We start from the raw sequence: 26,008 nt of genomic DNA, 5'->3' as shown, positions 1-26,008 counted from the left end.
ATTCTTTCATCATTTTTATCTCTGAAATCATCTGTGTTCTGCCTTAAAAATGTCAGTAGGTTTTATTTACAAAATGCACAATGGCTAGTGACAACTGAATGTGTTAAGAGAAGTGATAATGACATCCAAGTGAGTATAGACTCCACAGATACATTTACCATATGACAGTCCATACTTCTTGCAGACAAAAATACAGACAAAGGTAGTCCCATGGGATTCAGGCCCATTTCTCACTCTTTTTTTTTTTATTCATTCCTCTCACATGCTGAGCTGTGAAGAGAGGGAGCAAGTAGACTTCATAATAATAAACCGCACTACAAAAAACAAGCTAAACAAAATCATAAACATGAAGTTCTCTCAAGTGTAAATTGCATCCTATTGCAGTTTTATGTGTAAAGAACAAAGCACAGCACTTGTCAAAACAACAGCGAAAGCTAACTTACATTAGTCATGTAAGGTAAAAAAAATATGTGAAAATACGTAACACAGCAGCCTCCATAACGTCAGGCCCACAGAAGAAGGCTGACATAGTCCATCCTTCAAAAGGACCCAGGATCAGCACAGTGGCTGGTTTCCACTGCTCATCCTGCTTAAGTATAACTGTAGAGCAGTTCAGGCCGATTTCTTCTCAAATGTTCATTTTCATGAATCTTCCCTGCAGATTGTCTCAAGGGCAACAACTTCCCTTTATCTGTCTCGACTCCTCCATCTGTTCTAATATAACAATCATCTCTTCCTTCAGTTGTTTGATTCTAGTTTTAGCAAGAACGCCGTACAAAGCTCATAGTATTCATTTGCTGATTGGGAAATCCACTTGTTATTCTGCAGTTTATCTTGAGTGCAGGATTACTGCGTAGTACGACATCAAAATCCAGAGCGTCTTTGCCCAAAGTGGTCCTCTTAAAAAACAAATTTAGATTTTACATTTTTTTTGCTACATAAATACAACACACGAGAAGCATTTTCACAAATTAAACACACATTAATTAATATCCGCTGGCAAATCAACCAGTAACATCTGAGTCATTGTGCTTAGAATGCTTCTTAGGCTGAGAATTAAATTAGAAGCAGCAACAGTAACTAGTAAACATCTGAAGTCTGTCGCGCAGAGTCAACAGTGAAATGGGGTCAAGGGGGGCAGTTGTGTCTCACCCTGCTCCTGATGTTTTTCAGCCTCAAACAAAACACCACACGTCTAAAGTTACAGTCAATGAACCATCAGTTTGCTTCTGTTTTGTTTATCTTCCAGCTTGCTGCATTAATTTCCAGTGTTTCAGTGTCTCATATATCGCCAAATAAGCATGATTTCTTAATAAGGGACATAATAACCCCGCCAATGTCATCATTTGGACAGTACAGACCTTTATTTACTAAAAGGCTCAATCAAAAATGTTATTTATTTAAAATTATGTGACACATGCCCTCTGCTGGTTAATTAGGGAATTTGTTTGTTCTCTTGACCAAGCTATAGTTGTGATCCTAAAAAACAATTTATCAAAACACATAACATAAAGCAAAACTTAGAAGCAGCATTGAAAACTTGCATTCTTTTATACTGTATACATCTTTTATTCATTCATTTGTCAGTCAGTAAAATATCAAATTATGGTGTTTTCCCAGTCAATCAGGAGTCTTCTTAGTATCTTTATGTATTCAAATATCCTTTAACAGGCTAAATTTTCATGATTCATTTGTCTTAACTGGTTGACCCAAGACAGGTATTTGTTAATCCTAACATTTAATTTAAGTGTATTGTCTAAACATGTAATGTCACCTGTCTCAAAATCTGTACATGTTGTGTAGCAAAACGTTTAGAAAAATCCCAAAATTATTGAATATGCAATATGCTACAAGTCATTAGTTAAAAAAAAACACAAACATTGAATTTAGTTTTGTTTATATATTTATTAAGCAATTTAAATACACTCTATATCTTCCAGTATAAATACATAATAATTTTACTACCACCTGGTGGGTGTGGTCTCTGCTTGCAGGTAGCCGTCATACAGCTCTCTGAGGTGGAGGATGAGCTCCTCTGTGTTCTGTCCAGTGAGAGCCGACACAGGGATGACCCGCTGGGTGACAAGGCTCTTTAGACTCTCTAGCTTGTCCCGGGCCTCTGGTAGGTCCATTTTGTTGGCTACGATGACCTGAGGCCGCTGGGACAGACCGGGCTCATACTGGTCCAGTTCATAACGTAAGTGCTGGAGCTGGGTCCAGGGCTCCGGAGTCGACAGGTCCAGAACAAAGAGGAGGAAACGACAGCGCTCTATGTGACGCAGGAAAGAGATGCCAAGGCCTCTATTCAGATGGGCTCCTCGAATGATGCCTGGGATGTCAGCAACTGCACAACGAGGGTAAAAGTGGAACAGATAAGCTATAGACAAAAGTAAAATGATAAATCTATAAAATATTAAAGGGATAGTTCCACTTATTTCAAGTGAGTTCTGTGAGGTACGTGTTGATAGTCGATGTTTTACCTACAGTAGATACCAGTGGTCAAGCTCCCCAGTTTGGAGAAGCAATGACTGCTAGCACAGAAGCTAAGCAATGTAATGCTAGCCACCTAAAAAGCCATCTAAAATATAGTCAGTTTAATTGTATGTTATATTCAGATTATTTTTACCACTTTACCTAAGAGAGAGAGAACCTCAACTCAAGAAAGGGTGAAGTTCAGTTCATTTTGCACAGAAATGTCCTTCTACCTTTACTTTTATACTGTGAGTACATTTCAGTCTGCACTTTTTCACTTTTGCTTGCGTAGAGAGGTTGAGTATATACTTCTACTTTTAATAGTCTTCTTTGCACAAGTATCTGTACTTGTACCTGTACTTGTGACTTCAGTGAATCCACACTAACCTTTTAAAATTCCAAAATCACACAATAACACAAGCAAGCTAACCAATGAAGGCAGCAGTAGACCAGCAACTCCTATATATAACAGTGGTTTCCCACCAGAAAAGGTCTGACAGCAAGGTAAAAATAGCATGCACTTAAATTGATATAGATTTTTTTTGTGCCTAAAATATGTTTTGCTACTGACCACTGTCCACAGCGGTATACTGCTCAGCTTCCTACACTGGGACTCCTGATGGTGACCACCATTTACTGTAGTTAATACATTAACTATTGATAAGCACCTCATACAACCCCACTTCAAATAATCTAAACTATCCGTTTAATTGTTTGCTTAAAATCAAATACCTGCAACTTGTTCATGATCCCTGTACTGTATGATTCCTACATGTGGGTTGAGTGTTGTGAAAGGGTAAGCAGCCACAGCAGGCCTGGCGTTGGAGATGGCTCTCAATAAAGATGATTTCCCAGCATTAGGAAACCCCACCTGACGGAATAAAGGCAATTAGGTCATTATTATATGTGGTGCAGAAAAGAAATGTTGTTTTCAAACACAAGCAGCTTCTTCTCACCAGTCCAGCATGGGCCATGGTGCGGAGCTCCAGCTGAAGAACCCGCTCCTGGCCCTCCATTCCTGGGGTTGCTGTCATTGGGGCACGGTTCTCATTGGTCAGAAAGAATCGATTCCCCTTCCCGCCAGCCCCTCCAAATACTGCCAGATACTCCTGGCCATGCTCAGACAGGTCCACTACGGTCTTTCCCTGTTCCTTCACCACAGTGCCTAATGGTACCTTTAAATAGAAGCACATCAAAGACAAGGTTAGGCAGTAGTTTGAGGGTAGAAACATGACAAATGTGTTCATAGATTACATGTCATGTATGATAAAATGCATGGACTCACACGAATATAAGTTGGGCTGCCATTCTTGCCGTAACAGTTCTTGCTGCCTCCTGGTTGCCCATTTTCTCCCTTGTAAACTGGAACTACTTGTGCCAATGATTTCACAAACCGGTCAGCTGAAAGCACACAAATAAGGAATATAGATGGGAAGTAAGTTCTGGCATGACACAGAATGGATCGAGCTCTGGCAGAGACTGTGTTGACATTGCACCCCTTAATAACCAATTCTTGATAAATGAAAAACTTAATTATTTATGTTTCTAGCCAAAGTCTAATTACATTACAGCCAGTAGGGTGGTCCTGAATTTTGACATAATTAATGTAAATAGAAAGTGCAGAATATACATGGCAAACAGACTAATGTCAGTACACATTCCCTGAAACAGACGGACACTAAACTTACCCTTGATAATAATGCTTCCTCCATCACCTCCATTCCCACCATCTGGTCCACCCCACTCTTTTCGGGGCTCGCTGTGAAAGCTGCAGACTCCTTTACCACCTGACCCAGCAACCAGCTTCACATGGCGATGGTCTACAAAGTGACGGGTCTATGGGCCAAATCAAGAAATAATTAGACATTTGGCTCATCCATGCTTCAAGCAACATAGATAGTTTAAGAGACATATGGAATCTTACGATCAATAACACCAGGATGAATTATACAAAAAGAAACTGTTGTTTCTAATTCTTTAACAAGGGGTATACTACAAAAAATGTGCTGTAGATAAATTTCCCAGTGGTACATTCCTCAGAGACATATTATGAAGGAATAATGTTCAAATATGTATGCTACAAACATGATACTTGATAATTTTTTTAGGAATACATTCATGGAGAATTGAACAATTGACAGTTCGACCTAAAATCAAAAATACATATTCTTTCTCTGGCCTGTAGTGCTATTTATCCATCTAGATTGTTGCTGAAATGTGGAGATATTTACTGTCCAGATGTCTGTCTTGTCTCTGATATAATGACACTACATGGCATGGATTGTGGGGCCAAAACATTACATCAAACAAACTCACCAGAAATGTCTCTTTCCAAAAACCATGATCCAGTCACTCAATTCCACAGACCTTGTTGTCAACAGTTTCATGTAGGAACTACTTTCTTTCTGCAGTAGGATCAACCAGAAGAAAGTAGTTCCTCCATGAAACTGCTCTCAACAAAGCCTGTGGATTATCTTGAATATATGGGTCATTTCAGTCTTGATTTCTGGAAAGAGACAATGCTGTTGAATTATTCAAATAAATGTTTTGGTGCTTAGAGCATGACAAGTGACATTTAGTTCCATTATATTCAAGAAAAGGCAGAAATCTCTATGGCCGATATCTCCAAAACTTGGCAACTGACACCAAAATAATCTAGTTGAATAAATACCACTGCATGTCAAGATAAAATGTGTATTCTTGATTTTGGGGTGAACTGTTCCTTTAAGATGTAGGCACTGGTGATGAATTAAATCAGGAATACAGGTTACTTTTACAATTTTACACAGGATATTTATAGCAACACGTTACACAGTATGAATGCAACAAACAATGACAAGGAAAAGCAGCAAATTCTCACATCTAAGAAGCTGAAACCAGCAAATGTTTGAAATTCTTGCTTAAAAAATTGCAAATAATTAATCATTCATCAAAACAGTTGGCAACCTTTTTTAATCAAGTTATTGATGAATTGATTAGGTCTACTTGTTGCAGCTCTATTGGACAGATGAAAGACTGGATAGTGGATATTCCTGTGGTGTATTTTTATGGATTTTAAAATAGAAAAGTTCCATCTCCTCTTAAATACACAAAAAGACTGCAAGATCAAGATCGCATGTTGAACAGTTTATAAGAAGACAAACTAGGCAAAGGATCCACCTACATGAAGACTTGACAGGCAGCCTGTTTTCATGGCAATTTGAGGGATAAACATTTTATTTTCTGGGGAGACTGCACACACACACACCGACTCCATTCTTACTTTGCAGACTTTTCCCAAGCACTGTTTCGATATGGCCCCACATTTAGCATGTTACAAACAAAAAGCTGAAAACCAAAGAGAAAGAGCCATGATAAAGTTTTTCTTTACCTTTCACTTATCTGTGTTTATATCCCTGGTATAACTAGTTCAGGCGGGGATAACGGGTTGGGAAATATTGATAACACACACAGTAGCTCAAACACAACCTACCAGCTTCTTCTCAGACATTTCCTTCTTGTGGTTTCCTCGGACTTTGGCACACAGTGAGGAGCAGGTGCTGACATCTCTGACTCCACCGGTGACTTTCTGCCTCCATGCTGCTGATACCTGAGGACAACTGTGACTGACGAAGCTCAGGTCGTTTCTTCTGACCTCCTGTCCTAACATGTATCCTAGCAGTATGTCCGGAGACAGCCACCGAGGACTTTTAACTCTCGACAACGTCGTCAACATTATGACGTTCAACAAACAGGCATTAAGCTAGTTATGACTCTGAAAGTAACGACGGCTTGACAATGTCACTTCGACCGTTTGTCTCAATACACATCACTGGTAACGAGTGAAAGGGGATTTTGTCGACAAAAAAACTAATAAGCAGCTTGTAAAACTATAATGATAATTCGATAAGATCATACATTTCTTGTACGATTCTTCTCATAACACATTTCTAAATACCCCACGCTTATCCCTAACATTACGGAACCCGTGAAGGGACAATTTACAAGCGCGATTTGTAATTTGGTGTTGTCACTGGTGCGCTTTTGGTCCTCTACCGCCATCTAGTGTCCTGGAATGTATTTTCTTTTGTCCAGACGGCAAAATAAAAGAAAAGAAAATTCAGTTAAATTAAATAAAGCACCAATGATTTAAGGACTGTGAGCTAAGACCTGTTAAATAACAGTCTGAATAAATATTTTAATTAATTTGCCCATGTCTATAATAGGCCGAATGCAATAGAATTTGAACACTTCTATGAGTCTAGAAAGGTTAATTAAAAAAAACAGATGTTTGTTTTGTGGCATATTTTTTGGACAGTCTGACAAAAATGCAAATTTCCTAGCTACAACCTATATAAACTTGCAGGAAAATTTGGAGAAACAATTAAATATGAATATTGTATACAGTTTTGTACATAGTTTTTTAAACATTTTTATTTTATTATTTTTATTTATCACTTTTTTCACCTCTACTTTTGATCCTTGAGCTACTACAACTAGAAACTTTCCCTGTGTGGCATAAATACAATTTATCTTATCTTAAATATGGTCAATATTCTAGTACACAAGTTGTCCAAACTATAACTAATACTAAAAGTATAATTATATTAATAATATCATTATTATGATGTGTGTAATAAATGCACAAAATACAGACATACAAAAGGTGAATGTCAGTTTATTTTTATATAACAAACAGTAACAAAAGACAGCAGAAAAGATCAGGCAATGTAGTCTTACAATAGATAAGTAGATAACATTCATATTTGGATTATGCACATCAAACTTGACACACTCTCTCTCTTACATACATGCAAACACGGCCGCGCACACACACACACGCACGCACGCGCACGCACGCACGCACGCACGCACACACACACACACACACACACACACACACACACACACACACACACACAAGGTGTACCACCCGCATCAGTGATGATGACACACTACATAGAACTGGAAAAGACGTGCCATACATGTTCAGTTCACAGTAAAATGAAACACTGATACAAATTCAATGTAGTATAGAGAATCCTGTGATTGTCACTGTTGAGTGGTACATAGTTATTTAGCTGTTTGACAGCCACATATCTCGTATCCTTGATTAACCCTGCAAACATGACTGCAACTATTGAGTTACCTAACCCCTCTGAGACAAGTGGAGTCACGACAGAGTATATATACTGCAAAGCTGGACCCTCACAGTCACACCAATAATCGTTATTACTGCTCAAACTGTCAGAAACATTAGTGATTAGTGAAATGACCAGAAGTGTAGTCTGACTTCTTAAAATAAATAAATAAATAAATAAATAAATAAATAAATAAATAAATAACATAGTATATGCCCATTTTGTAATCAGATAGATAGATAGATAGATAGATAGATAGATAGATAGATAGATAGATAGATAGATAATGAAATAACATGAATAATTATGTAAAATAAGGCAAGTGTGCTTGTATGACATGTACACTTCTCTAAATCTTGTCTTATTTTAAACATTATTTTCTTCATCTAATACAAAATATGACGGTACAAGTTTTCACTTAAAAATAATACAGAAGTTGTAGCTTTATGTTTGTGACAAAAGGCTTCACATAATCTGTCCATAAGTCACATAAATACAGAAAATAATTTTCTTAAATATGACATGTCAGTTGCGACCTGCAACATAACATTTAGTAACATTAGACAAACCAGCCCTAGTCTTTGCCAAACTACAAATAATGATATACAACATGAGTTCACCATAAGAACCAACCTCAACATGACTGACTCAGTGTATTGCACTTATTGAAGTAGAGGTGCAGGACCCGTTACTGCTCTGTTCCTGTGTTACTTTGGCTTTTTGAGAATAATTTCTTAAAAACGGCCTGAATTGCACAACAATACAAAATATCAGACAATACATACACTGTCACTGTAAAATAAAGTGCGGATAAAGTGGCGATATGTTTTCATGGAAAATCATTACTGAATGGCATCCGAGTGGTGTGACCCCTCTTAAAGGGATAGTTCAGATTATTTGAAGAGGGATTGTATGAAGTATTTATTGAGAGTCAGTGTATTACCCACAGTAGATGCCAGTCGGCATTCCCCCAGTGTGGAAAAGCAGAGAGGGGCACCAGCACAGAAGTTATGGTGTGAAGAGGGTCAGCAACAAAAGGTATTTTAACCAAAAAATCAATTTCAGTTCAAGTGTATGCTATATTTAGAATATTTTCATCACTTTACTTTGGTGCCACACAGCCTTTTTTCTGACCAGAAACTGCTGTTTGTACAAGTTAAATATATTGCTTTCTCCAAACCAGCCAAACTCCATATGCAAAATCAGCCATTTTACCTCACAGAACGTGGGAGTTACTTACTTACTTGTTAGGTCAATCCATTACTTTGTTTGTGTTATTATTTAACTTTGGTAGATCGGATTCACCAAAGTCACACGATGTCAAAATCGAATAAACAGATCAGGGCAGTGGCAGACCAGCAACTCTTGGTTTTTGTGAAGTTAAATTACTTATTTTACCTGTGGAGTTTGGTTGGTTTGGAGAGAACAATATGTGGCTTACAGACAAGTGAAAATATTCTTAATAAAGCTTTAACTTAAACTGATATTAAGTTTTGTTGGGTGTATCTTTTTCAAGTGGTTAAAATACCTTTTGTTGGTGTTCCTGTCCATACTTCTCCTTACAGGGGGGCATACTGACCGCCATGAGCTGTAGGAAATACAGTGACTATTGACTCAATAATGCCTTATACACCCCCACGTCAAATAATGCAAACAATCCCTTTAACTCTACACAGTTCACAATATGTCTGTGCAGAGCAATGCCACTGAAAATATAGTGTAAAAAATACTACCACGATGTATAATTATCATGGACAATGATATACACTTTTAAGTCTGGATCGGTCAGCTATCTATTGTGTCTATTAGCTCAGTAAGACATACAGAATGTAGAGAGTGAAAACACATAATGTTAGACCACACAGCAACACGTCACAGTTTGACTAACACAGACAAACCCCCTGATCAAGTCAGGTTTAAGGACCAACGTTTTCACCTTCATAAAATTAATTTCCCTTATCGTGAGATATAACAGTGTCTCAGCTAGGAATGAAAGCAAGAGTCTATTAAATAAATATCAAGGAACATTTCCTTCGTGGCTAATTTGCTTTTTATAGCCAAAGTCTCACAGACCACTGACCTGCTCTGTGCACCAAAAAAGAAGAATAAAAAAAGGAAGCTTGTAAAATAAAATAAACTTTAAAAGCAGGGGATGGGATAGAGACAAGTGAAAGGCAAAGACAGAAAATAAAGAGAAGGATACAGGCAATTTGTTTAAGCTCATCTAACAACTTTACTGTTCCTTTTTAGTGCCCTATTTAATCCATATGGGAGGTTTTACATTAACTCTCTTGATGAACAAGCATCCTGACTTTCGGTAGGGTGGCCAGTAGCACTTCATCCCCTGTAGCCAGCAAAACAGATGAGGAAAGCGTCACATATGACTAGATTAATTATTCTTACTGTAGCTAGAATGATGATTAATGTGAGGATAATAAATCTGATGCAGCCAGATCTTCTACTCCACAGCTGAGGCAGCTGATCACTGTTCCTTTCATTTTCCTCCATCAGGAAAGCAGTAGCTTATTGCTGATAGTTTCCATACTGACCCTGAAATGTTAAATGTTTTACATGAACAGATTAGACTCTATTTCATACATTCATATTACCAGAGAGACAGACACACAGTACAAAAGTATCTTTTTAAGTTACCCAGATATTCCTACATGTGTCAGCTTTCCTGATGCTTTATACTTAATCATATGAGAGATGTATTTGAATGAGCAGGAACAATGTTCGAGATTATGATTTATTACAATCGAAGGGTTTAGGTGCTCTGGGAGACTAAATAGGTCTTTGTGCATTTATGCCTCAAGCTACACTGAGAAAAGAAAATTGTTGACCAAGGTAAAAAAAAAAAAAATTGTAATTTGTAACAATTGCTTTTAAATTAATTTGGCTTGAACATGAAAATGCCCATGTTGTCTCACCAGACTAGACTTTAGCTATTTTTTTGGCCAAAAGATAGTGTTCGGTGAAAAAAAATCTTCATCTTGTATTTCCCCTGGCTACTCAGAGGAAGACAATAGAAATGAAATAGTTTAGTTCTATAGTCTATGATGGAAAATAGAAATGTATTTACTCCTAGTGCATTATATACCCATATAAAAAGACTTCCAAAGTAATCCTAAGGATTACATACACACTTTCTAATATATTAAATGGGGTAAATAAATCAGTGTTGCAAAACCACTTTCAGGGAATCAGAGAGATCCACAAAAGTATGATCTAATTTGATGTACCTGTTCGTAGGCGTAGGGCCTCTGTGTCTGTCCTCCAGGGCCTCCCTGGGAGGAGCGGTAGGAGCCGTACTGTTGGCTTTGACCCTGTTGATACTGAGAATACTGGGAGGATCCACCCTGGCCAGGACCTGCAGCAGACGGTTTATATTTAGTTCATTTGTTTCGTGCGCGTTTCTGTGAAAGCACATAGGTCGTGTGGGTTATTCTCACCATATCCCTGTGGCTGTCCACTGTAGCCTTGTTGAGACGAGTACTGCTGCTGGCTGAACGGCTGCTGCTGGCCAGATCCCTGCTGATACTGGGCCTGCTGCTGACTGTACTGAGAGTTACCTGGAGGTGCACACACAGGTACACATTTCACTTATATGAGGTAGCACTTTACTGCAGTTTTGGTTGGGCACATTTAGACCAACTGCAGTCATGGTTGGACGCATTAGGACAAACTGAGGCTGCAGGAAATAAAATAGAAGCTTTAAAATGACAACATGACTCACTATTACCTCCTTCATAGTAGTGCTGTGAAGATTCATCAAAGGACCTGTCGTAGCCTTGCTCACCGTATGAAGACTGTTGATACGTGTACTCTCCATGACCTGCAGAGGACACGATTCAACACATGCAAAAACTCCTCTGCAAAAGCAAAACCCACTTACATACAGAGGAGGAATTATTATTCAGTTTGAAGCCAAAGCATTCATTATACATGTGCAATGACAAAATGACAAGCACAAACAACATTTTCAAGGCTTCTCACTTCAATATTATGCACAAAGAAACACCCTGGAGGAGGTTTGCGCTCGTTCCTCAACACACTGCTATAAGCACTTTCTGAAATCTGAAATTTCGGCACACCAAAGGGGACAGTATGGACACAGACACACTGGGAGGAAACAGAATTGAGACCAGTGTCAGTCTTTTGAAATTTTCTTCCAATACTTTTCATCTCCCACAATAAAGGGAAAAGACGATGACTGGGAGGAAGAGCTGAAGCTTCAGCACTGTAGTAAATCTGACTCAGGCCTGTGGGATTATAGCGCTAAAAGGAAGTGGCGTGTCCTATAATGGGGGTTTGTGTGCTTGAGAGCTGTGTGTATGAAGTTTCTGGATGTGCATGATTACCATCAGGGTAATACTGCTGGTTTATGGGCTCGCTGGAGCTCTGAGTGTGTCCATACTGCTCTCCGTAGAACTCGTCTTGTCCCATGTACTGCTGTGAAGATCCTGCAAGACAGGCGACACCACGATTGGTTAAACAGTTGGTTGGACCAATTTGCCGCTGAGTTGGAAACTAAAGGGCTGTGCCAGGAGACCAGGGCAATTTAGGCAATCTGAAGGGGTGTGTGTGCAGTCTGTCTGTCTGTATTAAGAATAATGAAAGACAAAAATAAAGGATTGTAAGAGACGACATTACAGATGGCTCTGTTTTAAGTCATCATTTACAAACCTCTATTTCAAAAAAGTTGAGACGTTGTGTAAGACATAATGCAATGATTTGCAAATCCTTTTCAACTCATATTCAACTGAAAACAGACGAACTGAGGACTCTAATTGTTGAGTTTTGAAATTGAAATTCTTTCCCATTCTTGCTTGATACGACCTCAGTAGCTCAACAGTTCTGTTCAGTCTCTGATGTCATAATTTGTGTCTCATAACGTGCCACAGATCTTCAAGAGAAACAGATCTGGAGTGCAGGCAGGCGTCCCTGAAAAAGACATCTGGATGGCCGTGTATGTTGCTCCAAAACCTGCATGTACCTTTCAGCATTAATGGAGCCTTCGCTGACGCAAAAGTTAGCTATGATGGAGGACACAACATGCATGATTTCTAAAAACAATTTGAAATATGGATTCAGAATGAATGTATTTTTATGACAAACAATTAGGTTTATCAGTTTGAACATTAAAGATCTTGTCTTTGCTGTATTCAATTGAATACAAGTCTAAATAGATTTGCAAATCATAGCATTCTATTTTTCTTTATGTTTTACACAGCATCTCAATTTTTTTGGAATTGGGGTTTGTAGGCACAAGGCTATTATGAAGAATTATGAACAGAGTGAATTAATATGACAACTGACAACGTATGTACTAGTAATTATTTCCTATGGGTTGAAATAATAATAAGTCAGGTAAAATCATTTTATTTATACGATGTCAAAATATAACAGAAGTTATCTCAGGGCACTTTTTGTATAAAGCAGGTCTAGACTGTATGAAGGAAGCTATTTCGGGCCAACCCAAATTTTGGAAACACTAATTAAAGTGAAGCAATTACAATGAATAATTCCATGACAAATTACATAAGATGTTATTTTTGTGGAGAAAATGAGGATTAGAGAAAGCCAGTTATCAGGGAGAATCTGATCTCTGCTTGGTGGTGGTGTGCAGAAACTCCAGATTCCACTCCTTCCCTTTCCCTTTCAGTTTTGTCCGACAAACTCAGAAAACCAGTAGAACAAAAACTTGCCGGAAGATACACAGAAGAGCCATGCGCAGTCTAATCTCCTTTACAAACTGCAATTGACCTAAAAGTTTCCAAATATAGAGATGAGCTGCAGCATAAAATCATTTTCATCTTGACTTCTGCAACAAAGCAAGACATTTGATAGTTCCCAATTTGAACAAGAAGCCACAGTTGATAGAATAGCCTTAGCAACAGCCCCACAACCAATGGCTGATAAGCGAGTCAGCTTCACGATGGACACAACAACCCCATAACACAGCTTAATATGGAAATACTTCTCCTAGTCATGCAAGGATAACTGTCTACCAGGGTAAATGAGGTCTTACAACCATGGCCTGTTGCCCTGGAAACAGTATCCCATCCTTTATATATATCTGAGTTACTACGTGCCTCGTCCACACCCTTCAAAAGACGTAACAGGACAGGCTGGAGCTATTATTAGACACATGCTGACACAGCACAAGTCAAGTGATTTACAGAGACGGAAACCTAATGTGACACAAGCGATACATCTCCAGTCTGCTTCTTAAAGTTGCAGGAAGGCAACTGGTCAGACTCATTTGCAAACTTTCAATTTCACTCTTACTTTATGAATCTTTGATGACAGAAACTAACACCGTGCAGGCACTAATACTTTGAGAGCAAACTTAGCATTTCCATCTACTGTATCTGGAAACTGTCAGACTGGCATCCAGAGCCACACTTTAATAGAAACCTGTTAACCAACAGTTCTGAACTCTAGTCACACATCCAGTAGGTGATCTGAGGGAGGATGAGTGGTGATGCCATCCCCTGTGTTAGCAAAAAGAGCTAAATGCATCTCCCCTCTCTTTATACCCTAGTAGCAGAGAGTGAGTATAGAGTAGTGATGTGCAGACCACAGTTACAACCACAAGCACTGCAGCTGATCTGGGTCACAAAAATTAACATTCTGATTAACAGTGAAAGTGTTGCAGAAAATAGGGTGCGTCTCCCGAGAGAGAGAGAGACAGAGAGAGAGAGAGAGAGAGAGAGAGAGACTGCATGCGCAAATTTACGTATGGGGCACAGCAGCGCAACTTCTTCCATTATTCAATTCTGTTTCCTTTGGAGGGTTTCTTCTGTTCTGTCAAGTTTTTAACTACAATTTTTAGTTTTGCCACTTAAATATCTCACGATATTTGCTGAAGTCACATTTCACCTGTGCAACTTTAATAATCTAATTCTGGTTCCTCTGGGGAGTTTCCTCTGCCCTTAAAATTGCAACTATAGTTTTTAGTTTTTCTGCCTACATATTAATATTTGCTGCAGTGACATTACTGCTTGCATAGAAAAGAAACTGAAAGCAGCCTCTCTAATCACTAAAGTAAATACTTAAAGAAAATACTCAGTCATCAATACAAAACACAATAAAGAAATAATTTGGAAAGCTCGACAATTTAAAAGGTTGTATAGCCTACAGGGACCAGTAGAGGTGCGGGTGTGTCTTTCCAGTAAGTGAGACACTATGTTTACGCACAAGGCACAGCAGTGCAACTTTGATTATCTAATTCTGTTTCAACTATCCTGTTTTAACTTTTAGTTTTCTGCTTAAATATTAATGACATTTGTTGCAGTGCAGTTCCAGTATTACTGCGCACATGGAGACATTTACTGAAAGCAGCCTCTTACATACAATAAAGAAATCATCTTCTAGCTTGTGCTGTTCAACATAATTTAAAGGCACAATATGCTACATTTTCCTAAACACAACTGTATATTATAAAATGTACAGATCTATATTGACAAAATCCTTGTGACCCATGAGAGGTGTGTGGCAGTGGCTGTATCCTCTGCAAACACCCTGTCGTCCACCTGCATTTCCTTATTTTCTCTTGTTCTAGAGGCTTCTGGGCTTCATCTTGTTTGGCATTAATTTCTCTGATTCACCACACTGTACTCGCTAGCAGCCCTCGCCCTCCTAAGTTACACTCCATGTCTCTCTTTGAATGGTGCATTTCAAGCAAGGCTGCAGATTCTACCTTTAAAATGTAGTGTAGCTTACAGGGCCAGGTAGAGGTGCGGGTCTACAGAACCAAAAGAGTCGTCTATGACTCAGTTTGCTAGTAGCGGGTGAACGAAACAAACTGGGTCCATCTCCTGAGGTAAACATTAACAAATCGCCTTCTGCCCACATCCATCTATGTACTTAAGCACTCAAACACAAACACACAACCTCACTGAGCCCACTGCCATGCCAAACTAGTATATAGAAGTCTTACCACCTACCTTGCTGTGAGGAGCGGTAGGATCCCATGGGCCTTTGAGACATCATACTGTTTCCTTGACTGCCCTGACCCATCATGCCCATGGCCTGCTGTCCCTGATAGTGCTGCCCCCCAGCCTGGGCTGAGGAGTAGTGTGGAGTGGCAGACTGTTGGTGCATCATAGAGACTGGGAAAGAGGTGGGATTATGGGAGGAAAAGATCTCATACATTAATATACACAGATAAACTATATGCACATGTCAGCATAAACATTCAATATCATACACAAGCACTCTTCTGGCAGAAATGTGCATAGTTCAACAAACAAATGCAGAAAGTCCACGGCAATAAGGGGAACAGGAACAGGATAAAGCCAAAAGGGTTCCACAGCAGTCAGGGGTCTTTTAAAGAAAAATCTCTTTGAAGAGATGCTTTCAAGATGCTGCTCTGGGGTTTAAATGCAAACAAAGCCAGTGAAGTCAGTGCATAAACAGAGGTACAGTAAATACACATGGGCATCCAGGGAGAGGAGGGCTGCATCTCAGGAGTCAGAGATTAAAAGGAGGTAAAGCCTGGAGAAGACGGAAGAAGGGAGGAGGCAGGACACCTCTCTGATGAACTGAATGTGTTTGGGAATTTATAGATTGATGAGTGTAGATATGCATGTGAGCAAATGTTTTAAGCAAGATCAAGGGGGGTGTTTGTCATGAACACATTCAGAGTATAGGTATTTCAGATATCACCCAGCTGTTAGCATATGGTTTCTACCTCACCCTGAACACTGAAAAATGTATTACTTTCAACACTCCCTTTCTCGTAGTGCCAAATTGTACATCATACCCAAGTAACAAAATAAAAGCAAATCAGGCAGCTGGCATCTTAAAGGGATAGTTTGGATTTTTTGAAGTGCGGTTGTATGAGGTACGTATCCATAGTCAGTGTGTTACCAGCAGTGGATCGTGTGTAGCATGTCCCCAGTTTGCAGAAGCAACAGGAGTACTGGTGTAGGAAGCTAAGCAATGTACTGCTGTGAACAGGGTCAGCAGCAAAATATACAGCATTTTAGCCACTTAAAAATCAATAGCTGTATTTAGAATACTTTCACTGTTTTACCTTGCTGTTGGACAGCTGATATACTGTGTTTTCCCAGATGTTATAGCAACAGCTAGCTAAACAGCTAGCAGGAAATTCACCATTATCTTGAATAAATTTATCAGCTGCTGCTTCTCCAGACTGGAGGCATGTCAACCACCATCACGTAAGTAATACACCAACTATGGATAAGTACCTCACATTACCCCAATTCAAATAACCTGAACTATCCCTTTAAGAGTACAGTTTATGATAATCAAGTTCTATGTGTTTTGGTAGGTTCAAGTCATAACCCTGAAAGTATTCTCTCCCACAAAAATGGACCAATTCCTGATGATTAGGCTCCTCTATACCTGGCTCACCTTGGTTGGACTGCATGTTGAGGTTGCTGCGGGAGGAGGAGGAGGAGGATGAGGATGTGGAGGAAGAAGAGGAAGAAGAGCCATATCCAGGCCCAGGGCCCTGAATCATGCTGCCCTGGGAGGAGGGCGCAGCGTGGCTGTAGCCGGAGGCTGAGGCCGAGCTGCTGTAGCTGCTGGCTGGCAGGCTGAGGGATGCGGAGGGAATAGCCGACTGCACCTGACCAGACTGCTGCTGCATGGGGGCATGGCTGGGGCCTGATGACACACACGCACAGTCAGAGCAGCCAGCACACGTTTCCATGTGGTGTCATAGCATGTAAATCATGGACCCACATTCAGTTCATCTTTACAGGAAGCTTGTGTGGTGGTAGAAGGATTGAGTGGTGAGTGTTAATGATGTGTGTAAAATTAAATTGAAAAATAAAGAAAGCAAATGTTGCTATAGCAGCAAATGACTCTGATTATCAGACCATTAGCTGAACTTGAGAACACAGATTCTTGCAGGCAACAAAACACTGCAGAAGAGAGATGCTGTGACAGACAAGACAAACATGCAGCAAAGTCAGGATCAGACGAGCACTCAAGACAGGGGACCAACAGCAAGATGGACCTGTATGTGTGCACACCAAGTCTGGGTTTGTGTGGAAAATGAAGTTCAGAGATGATCTGGAAAAAAAAATGCACATTTGTGTTAAAATCTCACCGTTGCTCATTTGGCTCTGCATCATTGATGTGGGCGGCAATCCTGGTGCCATGTTGTCATTGAGGTTGCTTGGAGCGTGTCCCCCACTCTGGCCCATCCCTCCAGGACCCATGGACATGTTGGCAGTGGGAGGCTAGAAAGTAAAAATATAGCTAATCAGTTAAAACTATAATTCAATGTGTCATAACTGCTGTCCTTGATGTCCTCATGCATTTCATATTGATATCTATATTGCCTTCTAAATTGTTATATTTTTGTTTATTCTATAGATTTATCAGTGGATAAATTACATGAGAGGTTAATGTTTACTTCTGTGCCATATAAAATGAGTTTAGTCTACCCAAAGATTGTGTTCATGAAATATATTTATTATAAATATTTGCTTTAAAGGGACAGTTCACCCTAAAATCAAAAATATATCTCACCTGTAGCACTAATTATCCAACTTTGGTGTGTGTTGCAGAGTTTTGGAACACATGGAAACACACAGTCTGTTTGCCCCAAATGGACAGTTGCAGACACAACAGATGCGTGGCCGACTACCTTGCGCTTGGCATTTATTATTACAATTTCAATTAAGGGTGCAATACATGCTTTTGCGCCCACATAGAACCGGGTCTGGACAAAACATGCTAAAGTGCCCTCTAGAGTGCCCTTGTGGTGGAGAAAATGTGGTAAAGTGCCCTCTTAAGTGCTCTTCCAGCAGACAAAATGTAATGAAGTGCCATTCCAGTGAAGGAAATGTAATTAAGTCCCCTCTAGAGTGCACTTCTAGTGGATAGAATACGATAAAGTTCACTCTAGAGTGCGCTTCCAGGAAACAAAATGTGATAAAATGCATCACAACTCTTGACATTCTGGCGCCCCAACACATACACCTGGTGCCTTTTTTTTTTTTGCCCCTGCCCCTCAGACAGCCTGAGTGCGCCACTGATCTAGATCTAGATAAATAGCACCACAGGTAAGGGACAAAATATGTATTTTTGATATTGGGGTGAACTGTTCCATTATAAAGGGAGAGAAGGCGAGGAAAGTGATGGGGTGACAGGAGCAGAATGGCATGGGGTTAAAGATAGGAAATCTACTGTGTTACTTGATCCTGAGACCTCATGAAGTACTCACTGCAGGCAGTAGTGACTGCATGTTCTGATTTGAATCTGCTATTGTGGCCAGGTAAACAAGATTTCTGTGCAGGATCTGCTGATACCTGTCAAAATAAAAACAAAATGAGTCATAGCTTTAATTACTTACTTTTACCAGGATATGACATTTATGAGGAATATACAAAATATAACACTTACTGTGTGCATTCAGCTGTCTTGCCTTTGCTTTGGTAGTCCATTATACATTGTATTAAATGATGATTTTCATCCAGCATCTTTTGGAGACAACAAAACTGTTTCAGTGTACAAGTCATGGTGCATGGTAAATTATGCACTGAAATATGCCCTATTAAGACATTGCAGTGATGTTGTCCTGGATTCTCAGAACTTCAACCAGCCTAGCAAGAATTTTTCTGGGTCAGTTTTTTTTTTCTTCCTTTTTTCATAATGGAGCCAAATGAAACAGCAGTGTCTTTATTTAGGACATCGTTTGAAAGTCCTTGTCTCTAGGATGGGTAGTGCGTTTTTACCAGAGACATCCGTATAAACGGTTCAGTCAAGGATAAAAGCAGTGTGGAGCATCAGTTTCCCTCCATCCTTCTACTACCATGCCTCCTCAGAGGACGCTTCTGTGTTTGCATCACAGATAACAACCATTCAAACCTAAAGGGTCGGATGAGAAACTGACACTTTTAACTAATAAAACCCAGCAAATGTGCCACGCTTTTTAAATTCTTGGAAACAAGTCACAGAATCTAAACATTTCACACATAAAAAAAAAACAAGCATCGTTCGTGAGGAAACGGCGGCGAGAATAACAGCATCGGATGCAAACAGCTGCAGCCCGTAAAGCGGTCGCCTTCATCACCGTCATCACCGCTTTGTTTGGTTCGCACCTTCAGCTGACTGTACCGTTACAATACCAGTTGCCATTTCTTGTGATATTCACCACAGGATACTTTCCCTGCGCTGTCGGCGGACAGAGACGCACACTCCCATCCAGCAGACCAGAATACTGAATCGCAAGAAGCGCCGCGACCCGTCCAGATTTTTTTTTACCTTTTGAATGGTTTGCTGTGTCACCTCCCCTTTACTCCTGGGGCGCGCCGAGGAAAACGCCACCGACATTTTGTCATATGGGAAATAAAAGCGCTTCTTTTATTCTAATATTTATTATCTTGAGCGCAGCCCTCTATTTGGTTACATAGTTGTCCACTGCCAGGAAACGGGGGTATTGATAATCTCATCTCTGTCTTATCACGAAGAAAAAAAAGGAAGACACTGGATTTCTCTGGATGTAATCAAGCATATGATTATCCTGAATGCATTATTGATGGTCTGAATGCAAATAACGGCAAAGACAATTACCTGTTACATGATAAAAGAAAATGTCTCTCCCTCAGTTTTTGGTATAACCCGGGCAGTGAGTAGCCTACCACTTTCCCTCACTGTAGACGGGCTCTCCTTTGATTCATGAGAGCCAATCAGTCCACATTGTTCGTGCCACACTCGCAATTGTGAAGAGTGGCAGTTAAGTTTTTTTTAGCACCTTCAGAAAAAAACTGAACACCACATTATTAAACCATAGTCCTATGTCTTTCTGTTACAATATCGCCATTCACCTGAAATCTGCAGAGCATTTTAAGACGAAATGAGATTGAATGTAATTAATCCCGAAGGAAAAACTTGTGCCAGAGCCTGCTAAAACAAACAAACAAACTGTAACATAGGGCTAATCAATAGATTAATAACTATAAAACTAAAAGAAAAGTAGTAATGGCAGTGATACTGAAAGCAATATTGGCAGTGACATTAAAAAATAAAGGTAAAAGCTATATTGCACATGAAACTGAAAGTGATGTTGCACATAATGAAATTGAGTGCAGTATTGCACATAATGAATGTAATATGACAGATACTGAAAAGTAGTATTGCACATGATGTTGAAAAAGGTAAAAATGTAGATAATATGGGGAAGAGGAAGGAGTAGGGTGGTAACAAAGCCAGATTTTCACCACACGATTATCGTAGCCAAAAGAATTCATGATAACAATGTTGATACCTATAGGAAATGTAAAAAGAAAAAAAAAGCTATCGGTAAAATTCATCTTGTTTGGGTCTTTTTTTGGCACATGAATTTTGCTTTTATGTGAATGTAAGGAGGTGGAGAGAGTCTGAAACCATAACTGTTGATTAAGGGCTTGCAATATGTTTAGAGGGCAGTAATTTATTTACAATTTATCATATTCTGTGTATTAACATGTCAATATTTAACTGTTTAAACAGCACAGTTATCGTCAATACTAGTATATCCTCCCCTAGAGAGGACTTTTACAGTTTAATGGCCATAGATAAAAAAGACCTCCTGTGGTGCACCTCAGCTGTCTGTGGCCAAAGGTGCTCTGATATTACTCCATTGTGCGGTGCAGGAGATGGGAGGCATTATCTATAATGCTGACGTTTCCTCAGTATCCTCTTCTCTAACACTCTCTAAGACTCCAGCTCCACTCCCAGCACAGAAACAGCTTTCTTGGTGACTTTATTCGGTCTGTTAGCATCAGCTGCCTTCACCCTGCCGGCCCAGCACACTTCAGCATAGAAGATGGCATTGGCCACCACCAAGTGATAAACATTTGCAACATGGTTCTGCAGACTTTGAAACATTTAAGTCTGAGAAAATCATCTGACCTTTCAACAGAGCCTCTGTATTTTTAGTCCAGTTACAGGGAGGTCTCAGATTTCACATTATGGGTTGCTTGTGATTTTGTGCATATTAGAAAATGTTTACAGCACAAAACCCTCTTCATTATTAAGGACAAAGAAGGAACCTTAATGTCCCTCAAATACTGATACTGTCCCAGAATCCATGCCACTAACTCATGATGACTATATAACATCAAGTACCTTCAGAAAGCATCAGACAAGTGTGTCAGCATTTCCCAGTTTATTTACATTAGTGTCACTTGTTGCTTCAAAATGACAGAATAAAGCAATATACTAGTTTTAAACTTTAAATACATTTAAGTTTAGTTCAATTTATGTTAACACTATTTATAGTTTACAACACTTGCTAATGAAAAAACAACAAATTAGGATAAGTACTCACAAGAGGCAAAGCTAGATACCTTAAACAAGCACATTTTAGGAGTGAAACCCTTCCAAGAAGCAGAAAAAACAAACTTAAACAATCACTTCCTATTTAATTGAAAAACAAGGAAAAAACTCCTCTGGCAAACATTCTCATACAGTGGGAAGTGAGCCATCTATATTCAAAATAGTCAAATCACAAAATAGAACAAATAAAAATACAATCACAGCAATATAAAGGGAGGATAACCATCTCAGGGAAAAAGAAAAAACAAGAAAAGATTCTTCATACTGTGCTAACAGAGCTGCTTTTGCTCATGGTAGAGGTTATAACACAGTCCCATGTGTTATACAGAGAGGAACCAACCAACCACTGGAGGAATGGGTTGTTTTAGTGCCTCAGTATCAAACTCTGACCTTTACTGCTGTCCACTCCTGGTTCTGTAAGAAGACAGCATCTGAGCAGCACCCCGTCCTCTTTGTCCAGTGTATCTACCTCTGAAGCCTTGGCCCCTCAAGAACCGCCCAGGGACCCCAAAGGTCTCCAGATTGCGTTTCCTCTCCTCCGCCCATGTTAGTCTGGTCAACACAAAAAGAGGCACAAGTGTTTTGCTCGACATATGGGTTCTACATCATGCCACAGTTACATACATACAGGAAAAACTAGTGTCTAAATATCGAGGATAAAAAGGCCACCAGTTTACCTGAACTTCTTATCAGATGAGATGTTGTCAAAGAAAGATTTTGCTTTGTTGTAGTAGCATTTTGGTCCAATATGATCATCCTCTGAGTGCAATTCCTCTTTTTCTTTCTCTTCTACTTCAGGATTTCCATCTGCAGACAGACACATATACTCTAAAAATTTGGAAGGAAATGCATTTGAAGACCAAGCTATGTGAGAATGTGGGTCAAGATGGCTAACAGAATTACGGACATATTATTCCTACCTATAGTAGTGTTTCCTGCAGTGTCAAAAATCAGTGTAAAACAAGGTGCGATGCAGTGATGCATTTGTGGTCACTTGAGCTGATGAACCAACCTTTCACGTTCATTCTGTCCTGCACCTCCCTCTCCAGCTCCTCCTTAAGAAACTGGGCATTTGAGGAATCAAAATCAAAGTCAGTGTCAAACTTTAGGGTGGCAGCTGGAACAGTAGCCACCATCAGTTGGCCTCTACTGCGGTTCCTGCGCCTCCGTGCTCCTAAAACAAAAAACAAACAAACGAAAAAAAAAAATCGCATCAAATGTTACCAGGACTTTCTTTTGTTATTTGTGTCCATATTTGCACTCTTTACAAACATGTATTTCAAAATTACCTTGTCTTCTTCTTGGTGGAGGCTTGTTTTCATTATTCTGCTGCCGAGTTTCCTGCTGAGCACTGGGCATGCCTGGACCTGACTTCCCTAAAATTTAAAAACAACATTTACACTTTCTTTTAAGATTGCCCTCAATTGCACAGACACACTTTTACAATTCCTACATGCCTTAACATTGTCTCAAAACCGTTAAACAACTCGTTATTCAGTTTTAGGTTAGTTAGTGGACATTTTATTTGCCTTTCACCGTTACAATTCTGTCTGCTTACTGGTGGCTCCGGTGCCCCTTCTGGTCTGGAAACCCTCTCCTCTGGTCCTCAGGGGCCTCCTCCTCTCCCACCGTGGCTCCTGCTCCTGGGATTCAGTCGAACCTCTCCTCTGCCTTGATCTGTCCACATGGAGCGTTTGAACGGCCTTTTCCACCATGGGGCCCCTTCTGACATGCAAGCCTGGGAGCACAGGCCCTGTATGAAGATCACAACCCAATACTGTAGCACTTTAACCGCAAACTTAAAAGTATTCAGCTACACTCAGGGTTTCTGGTTGGTTTACTGGGAATACATTTGCATTCATTGACTTACCAAGGCCAAGGGCTGCAGCATACTGTTGATTAAGTAGAGAACTGGCAGCAAGCTGGTTGTAGGCGGGCATCCTAAGGGGGCTAAATGGTCCACGAGCTGGGTAGATGCCTGAAGGGCCTGCACTGGATGACTGGACGAAAGACATTAAAACAATTTAACTGACATTATCTATGGTATACTGTGTCCACTTTTCGGTTCTCTACTGTGAAGTGTGAGCCATGCAGTTGGGCAGAGCAGGGGAAAAAAATATGACTTTTGTATTCCCCTCATTACACAAAAATGCATTTATTTAGATTTGCCGTATTTTATTGTAAGCAACATACACATGCCCTCTATCAATAGCAACCATCTTCAAATTTTGGACAAACGAGTTGGATGCAATCAGACTAGAATTTGATGTTGTGGATTGCTACATTTTGTTCCTCTCTGTTGGAACAAAAGTAACACAGGTGGACGGAAGGACGATGAAAGCAACAGGTGGATAAATCAACCACAAAACAAGTAAATACTTAATATTTCTGGCACATAACACTCATTAATGCCTCAGTTAGTCCTACCAAGCAAATGACCCCATTACTCTCAAATTTATCATCTTAATGTTGCAACTGCATGAAAATTAGTCCAATACATCAAATTCAACTTGATGCATAATCACCTCTTTGTTTCCAACCTGGGTTCCAGGCACCCCTCATGTGGTGGCAAAAACCACCGGGGGTCCCTACGGCTTTATCTGTTCTGATGTTGTCAAAATTAGATTTGACATAAGCCGACTCTGTTGGGATGTTCAAAGAAAAAATTCTAAGCTTATCCTATTAAAAAAAAAGACTGAATGAATCTTTAGAATTATTAACATTTTTTGTATTTGTGTGTGTGTGTGGGGGGGGGGGGGGGAACTTAACTTTTAGTGGAAGTAGGGGGTTCGTCAAGGAAAAAAGGTTGGAAACCGCTGCTTGAGCATATACATCTGTACTAATGAGGCCTCTGTTGGTCTACCTCACCCTAACCCTGGGCATTTCGTGCAAATATAAAGAGCAGGAAATGCCCAGGGTTAGGGTTTCATAATGGTTTAATGATGCCCAGGGTTAGGGTTTAATAATGGCTAGATAAAAGTAGCACCATGTTACATACATCCCTCCCTGTCTCGGTCAGTGTTACCCTGGCCGGCATCGAAGACAGCAACATGATAAATTAAACATTCACTGATACGTCTAACAGATGATACACATTTACGTTCTTCTTTTCTACTGGTGATTTTCAGCTGCAGACTCAATGAGGTGGTGTACTTTGTCTGGACTTCAAAGCATGGTCCTAACTTAACTGTTAGGAGAGATAAAAGTCTGTGTTTCAACTGTACCCTCTATCCTTTTGTCCCCACTCTCCCCCTTTTGTATACCTGTACTATTGCAGGGTCCGGGGGTAGACCGTGGTGAGACCTTGGAGGTTCACACAGTGCGATATCCTTAATATCACTTCCCCGGAAAGTGATGTACTCGTAGACATCATCTTTGGGTGGCGTTGGTCTGTCAGTGGGTCGTCCCTCCGTTCCAAAACACTTGACTATAGTTGAGAGAAAATGTTTGATAAAGTCACAATGTGCTACCATCATTTTACATCTAAAATGAACTCTGCAATAAGCATAGACCTCTTTTTGAACATACTGACAGGCTGTCAAGTAGGGCTGAACACCTAATTTAAATTTTTATCAAAAATCGCAAAATGGCTCATTGCAATTTTCAAGTCACAGGTGCAATATTTATTAAAAATGTTTGTCAAAACACCATTTTAAATTAAAATACTGTCTTGCTACAGAGATGTCCTGGTCTACACTTCACATTCTATGGATGTAAAACATCTTTGTTGCATAAAGATCCCTGCAAAAGTCAAAACATAATGATTTAATGAAAATGAGAATATGATGTAAAAATGATCGTGCCTTCTAATATTGCAAATAATTGCAATAGACCAAAAGCATCACAATTAGATATTGTTTCGAAATCGCTCAGCCCTACTGTCCAGCATGGGCCTACAACACTCACCTTTTGCCAGCACTACTGTGGAGTTCACTTTATCAATCGTATACAAAATCCCCTCATAACGATTCTGGGCTTTGGAAATTAACCCTATTTTACAGCCAATGTACGGCCTTGCTGAACTCATGGCTAAATAACATCCAGGGAAACTGCAACTAAATCTCCAGCACAGCTCACAACAGGTACCACCAGCATTCAGCCATGAAGTGACC

At 39.8% G+C, this 26,008-nt stretch overlaps 3 protein-coding genes across 6 annotated transcripts; all 3 read right to left on the bottom strand.

Moving 5' to 3' along the window:
* Positions 1-1,885: 1,885 nt before the first annotated feature.
* On the bottom strand, positions 1,886-6,426 carry mtg2 (mitochondrial ribosome-associated GTPase 2). Its single transcript, XM_084719980.1, has 6 exons — positions 5,945-6,426; positions 4,161-4,308; positions 3,758-3,873; positions 3,429-3,647; positions 3,205-3,343; positions 1,886-2,344 (listed from the first exon to the last, which is right to left on the bottom strand). The coding sequence occupies exons 1-6, from the start codon at positions 6,185-6,187 to the stop codon at positions 1,962-1,964; spliced, it is 1,248 nt and encodes a 415-aa protein (XP_084576106.1). The 5' UTR covers positions 6,188-6,426; the 3' UTR covers positions 1,886-1,961.
* A 3,658-nt stretch (positions 6,427-10,084) lies between these two features.
* On the bottom strand, positions 10,085-19,980 carry LOC146324999 (calcium-responsive transactivator-like). Of its 3 annotated transcripts, XM_084720708.1 has the most exons (11): positions 19,842-19,980; positions 18,981-19,057; positions 18,802-18,886; positions 17,680-17,812; positions 16,977-17,231; positions 15,545-15,709; positions 11,954-12,055; positions 11,335-11,427; positions 11,045-11,164; positions 10,835-10,962; positions 10,085-10,142 (listed from the first exon to the last, which is right to left on the bottom strand). In XM_084720708.1, the coding sequence occupies exons 1-11, from the start codon at positions 19,908-19,910 to the stop codon at positions 10,116-10,118; spliced, it is 1,254 nt and encodes a 417-aa protein (XP_084576834.1). In that variant the 5' UTR covers positions 19,911-19,980; the 3' UTR covers positions 10,085-10,115. The 3 variants fall into 3 exon arrangements, with proteins under 3 accessions (XP_084576834.1, XP_084576835.1, XP_084576836.1); XM_084720709.1 differs by lacking the exon at positions 11,954-12,055; XM_084720710.1 differs by lacking the exon at positions 16,977-17,231.
* A 1,731-nt stretch (positions 19,981-21,711) lies between these two features.
* Positions 21,712-26,004, bottom strand: lsm14b (LSM family member 14B). Of its 2 annotated transcripts, none has more exons than XM_084720706.1 (8): positions 25,803-26,004; positions 25,160-25,323; positions 23,767-23,896; positions 23,455-23,634; positions 23,186-23,272; positions 22,909-23,070; positions 22,574-22,703; positions 21,712-22,448 (listed from the first exon to the last, which is right to left on the bottom strand). In XM_084720706.1, the coding sequence occupies exons 1-8, from the start codon at positions 25,921-25,923 to the stop codon at positions 22,289-22,291; spliced, it is 1,134 nt and encodes a 377-aa protein (XP_084576832.1). In that variant the 5' UTR covers positions 25,924-26,004; the 3' UTR covers positions 21,712-22,288. The 2 variants fall into 2 exon arrangements, with proteins under 2 accessions (XP_084576832.1, XP_084576833.1); XM_084720707.1 differs by having other exon boundaries at positions 23,455-23,649; positions 25,803-25,994.
* Between the last annotated feature and the right edge of the window lie 4 nt (positions 26,005-26,008).

The sequence above is a fragment of the Lutjanus erythropterus genome, chromosome 6 (genome assembly GCF_056507025.1).
Source record: "Lutjanus erythropterus isolate fLutEry1 chromosome 6, fLutEry1.hap2, whole genome shotgun sequence".
Classification (NCBI taxonomy): domain Eukaryota; kingdom Metazoa; phylum Chordata; class Actinopteri; order Lutjaniformes; family Lutjanidae; genus Lutjanus; species Lutjanus erythropterus.
This window is presented reverse-complemented; position numbering and strand designations above follow the sequence as displayed.

Bases quoted from the DNA above. Each gene is read 5' to 3' on its own strand.
- mtg2 (XM_084719980.1), bottom strand. From the start codon at position 6,187: ATGTTGACGACGTTGTCGAGAGTTAAAAGTCCTCGGTGGCTGTCTCCG. The intron at 4,309-5,944 runs GTAGGTTGTGTT...TTTGGCCCATAG, and splicing joins AAATGTCTGAGAAGAAGCTG to ACCCGTCACTTTGTAGACCA. The intron at 2,345-3,204 runs GTATTTGATTTT...CTCGTTGTGCAG, and splicing joins GGATCATGAACAAGTTGCAG to TTGCTGACATCCCAGGCATC.
- LOC146324999 (XM_084720708.1), bottom strand. From the start codon at position 19,910: ATGTCGGTGGCGTTTTCCTCGGCGCGCCCCAGGAGTAAAGGGGAGGTG. The intron at 18,887-18,980 runs GTAAGTGTTATA...TTATTTTGACAG, and splicing joins AAGACAGCTGAATGCACACA to GTATCAGCAGATCCTGCACA. The intron at 12,056-15,544 runs GTAGGTGGTAAG...CCTGTCTTGCAG, and splicing joins CTACCGCTCCTCACAGCAAG to GATCTTCACAGCAGTACATG.
- lsm14b (XM_084720707.1), bottom strand. From the start codon at position 25,923: ATGAGTTCAGCAAGGCCGTACATTGGCTGTAAAATAGGGTTAATTTCC. The intron at 23,897-25,159 runs GTATACAAAAGG...TCTTTCGTCCAG, and splicing joins CGGACCCTGCAATAGTACAG to TCATCCAGTGCAGGCCCTTC. The intron at 23,650-23,766 runs GTAAGTCAATGA...ATCTTCATACAG, and splicing joins TGCTGCAGCCCTTGGCCTTG to GGCCTGTGCTCCCAGGCTTG.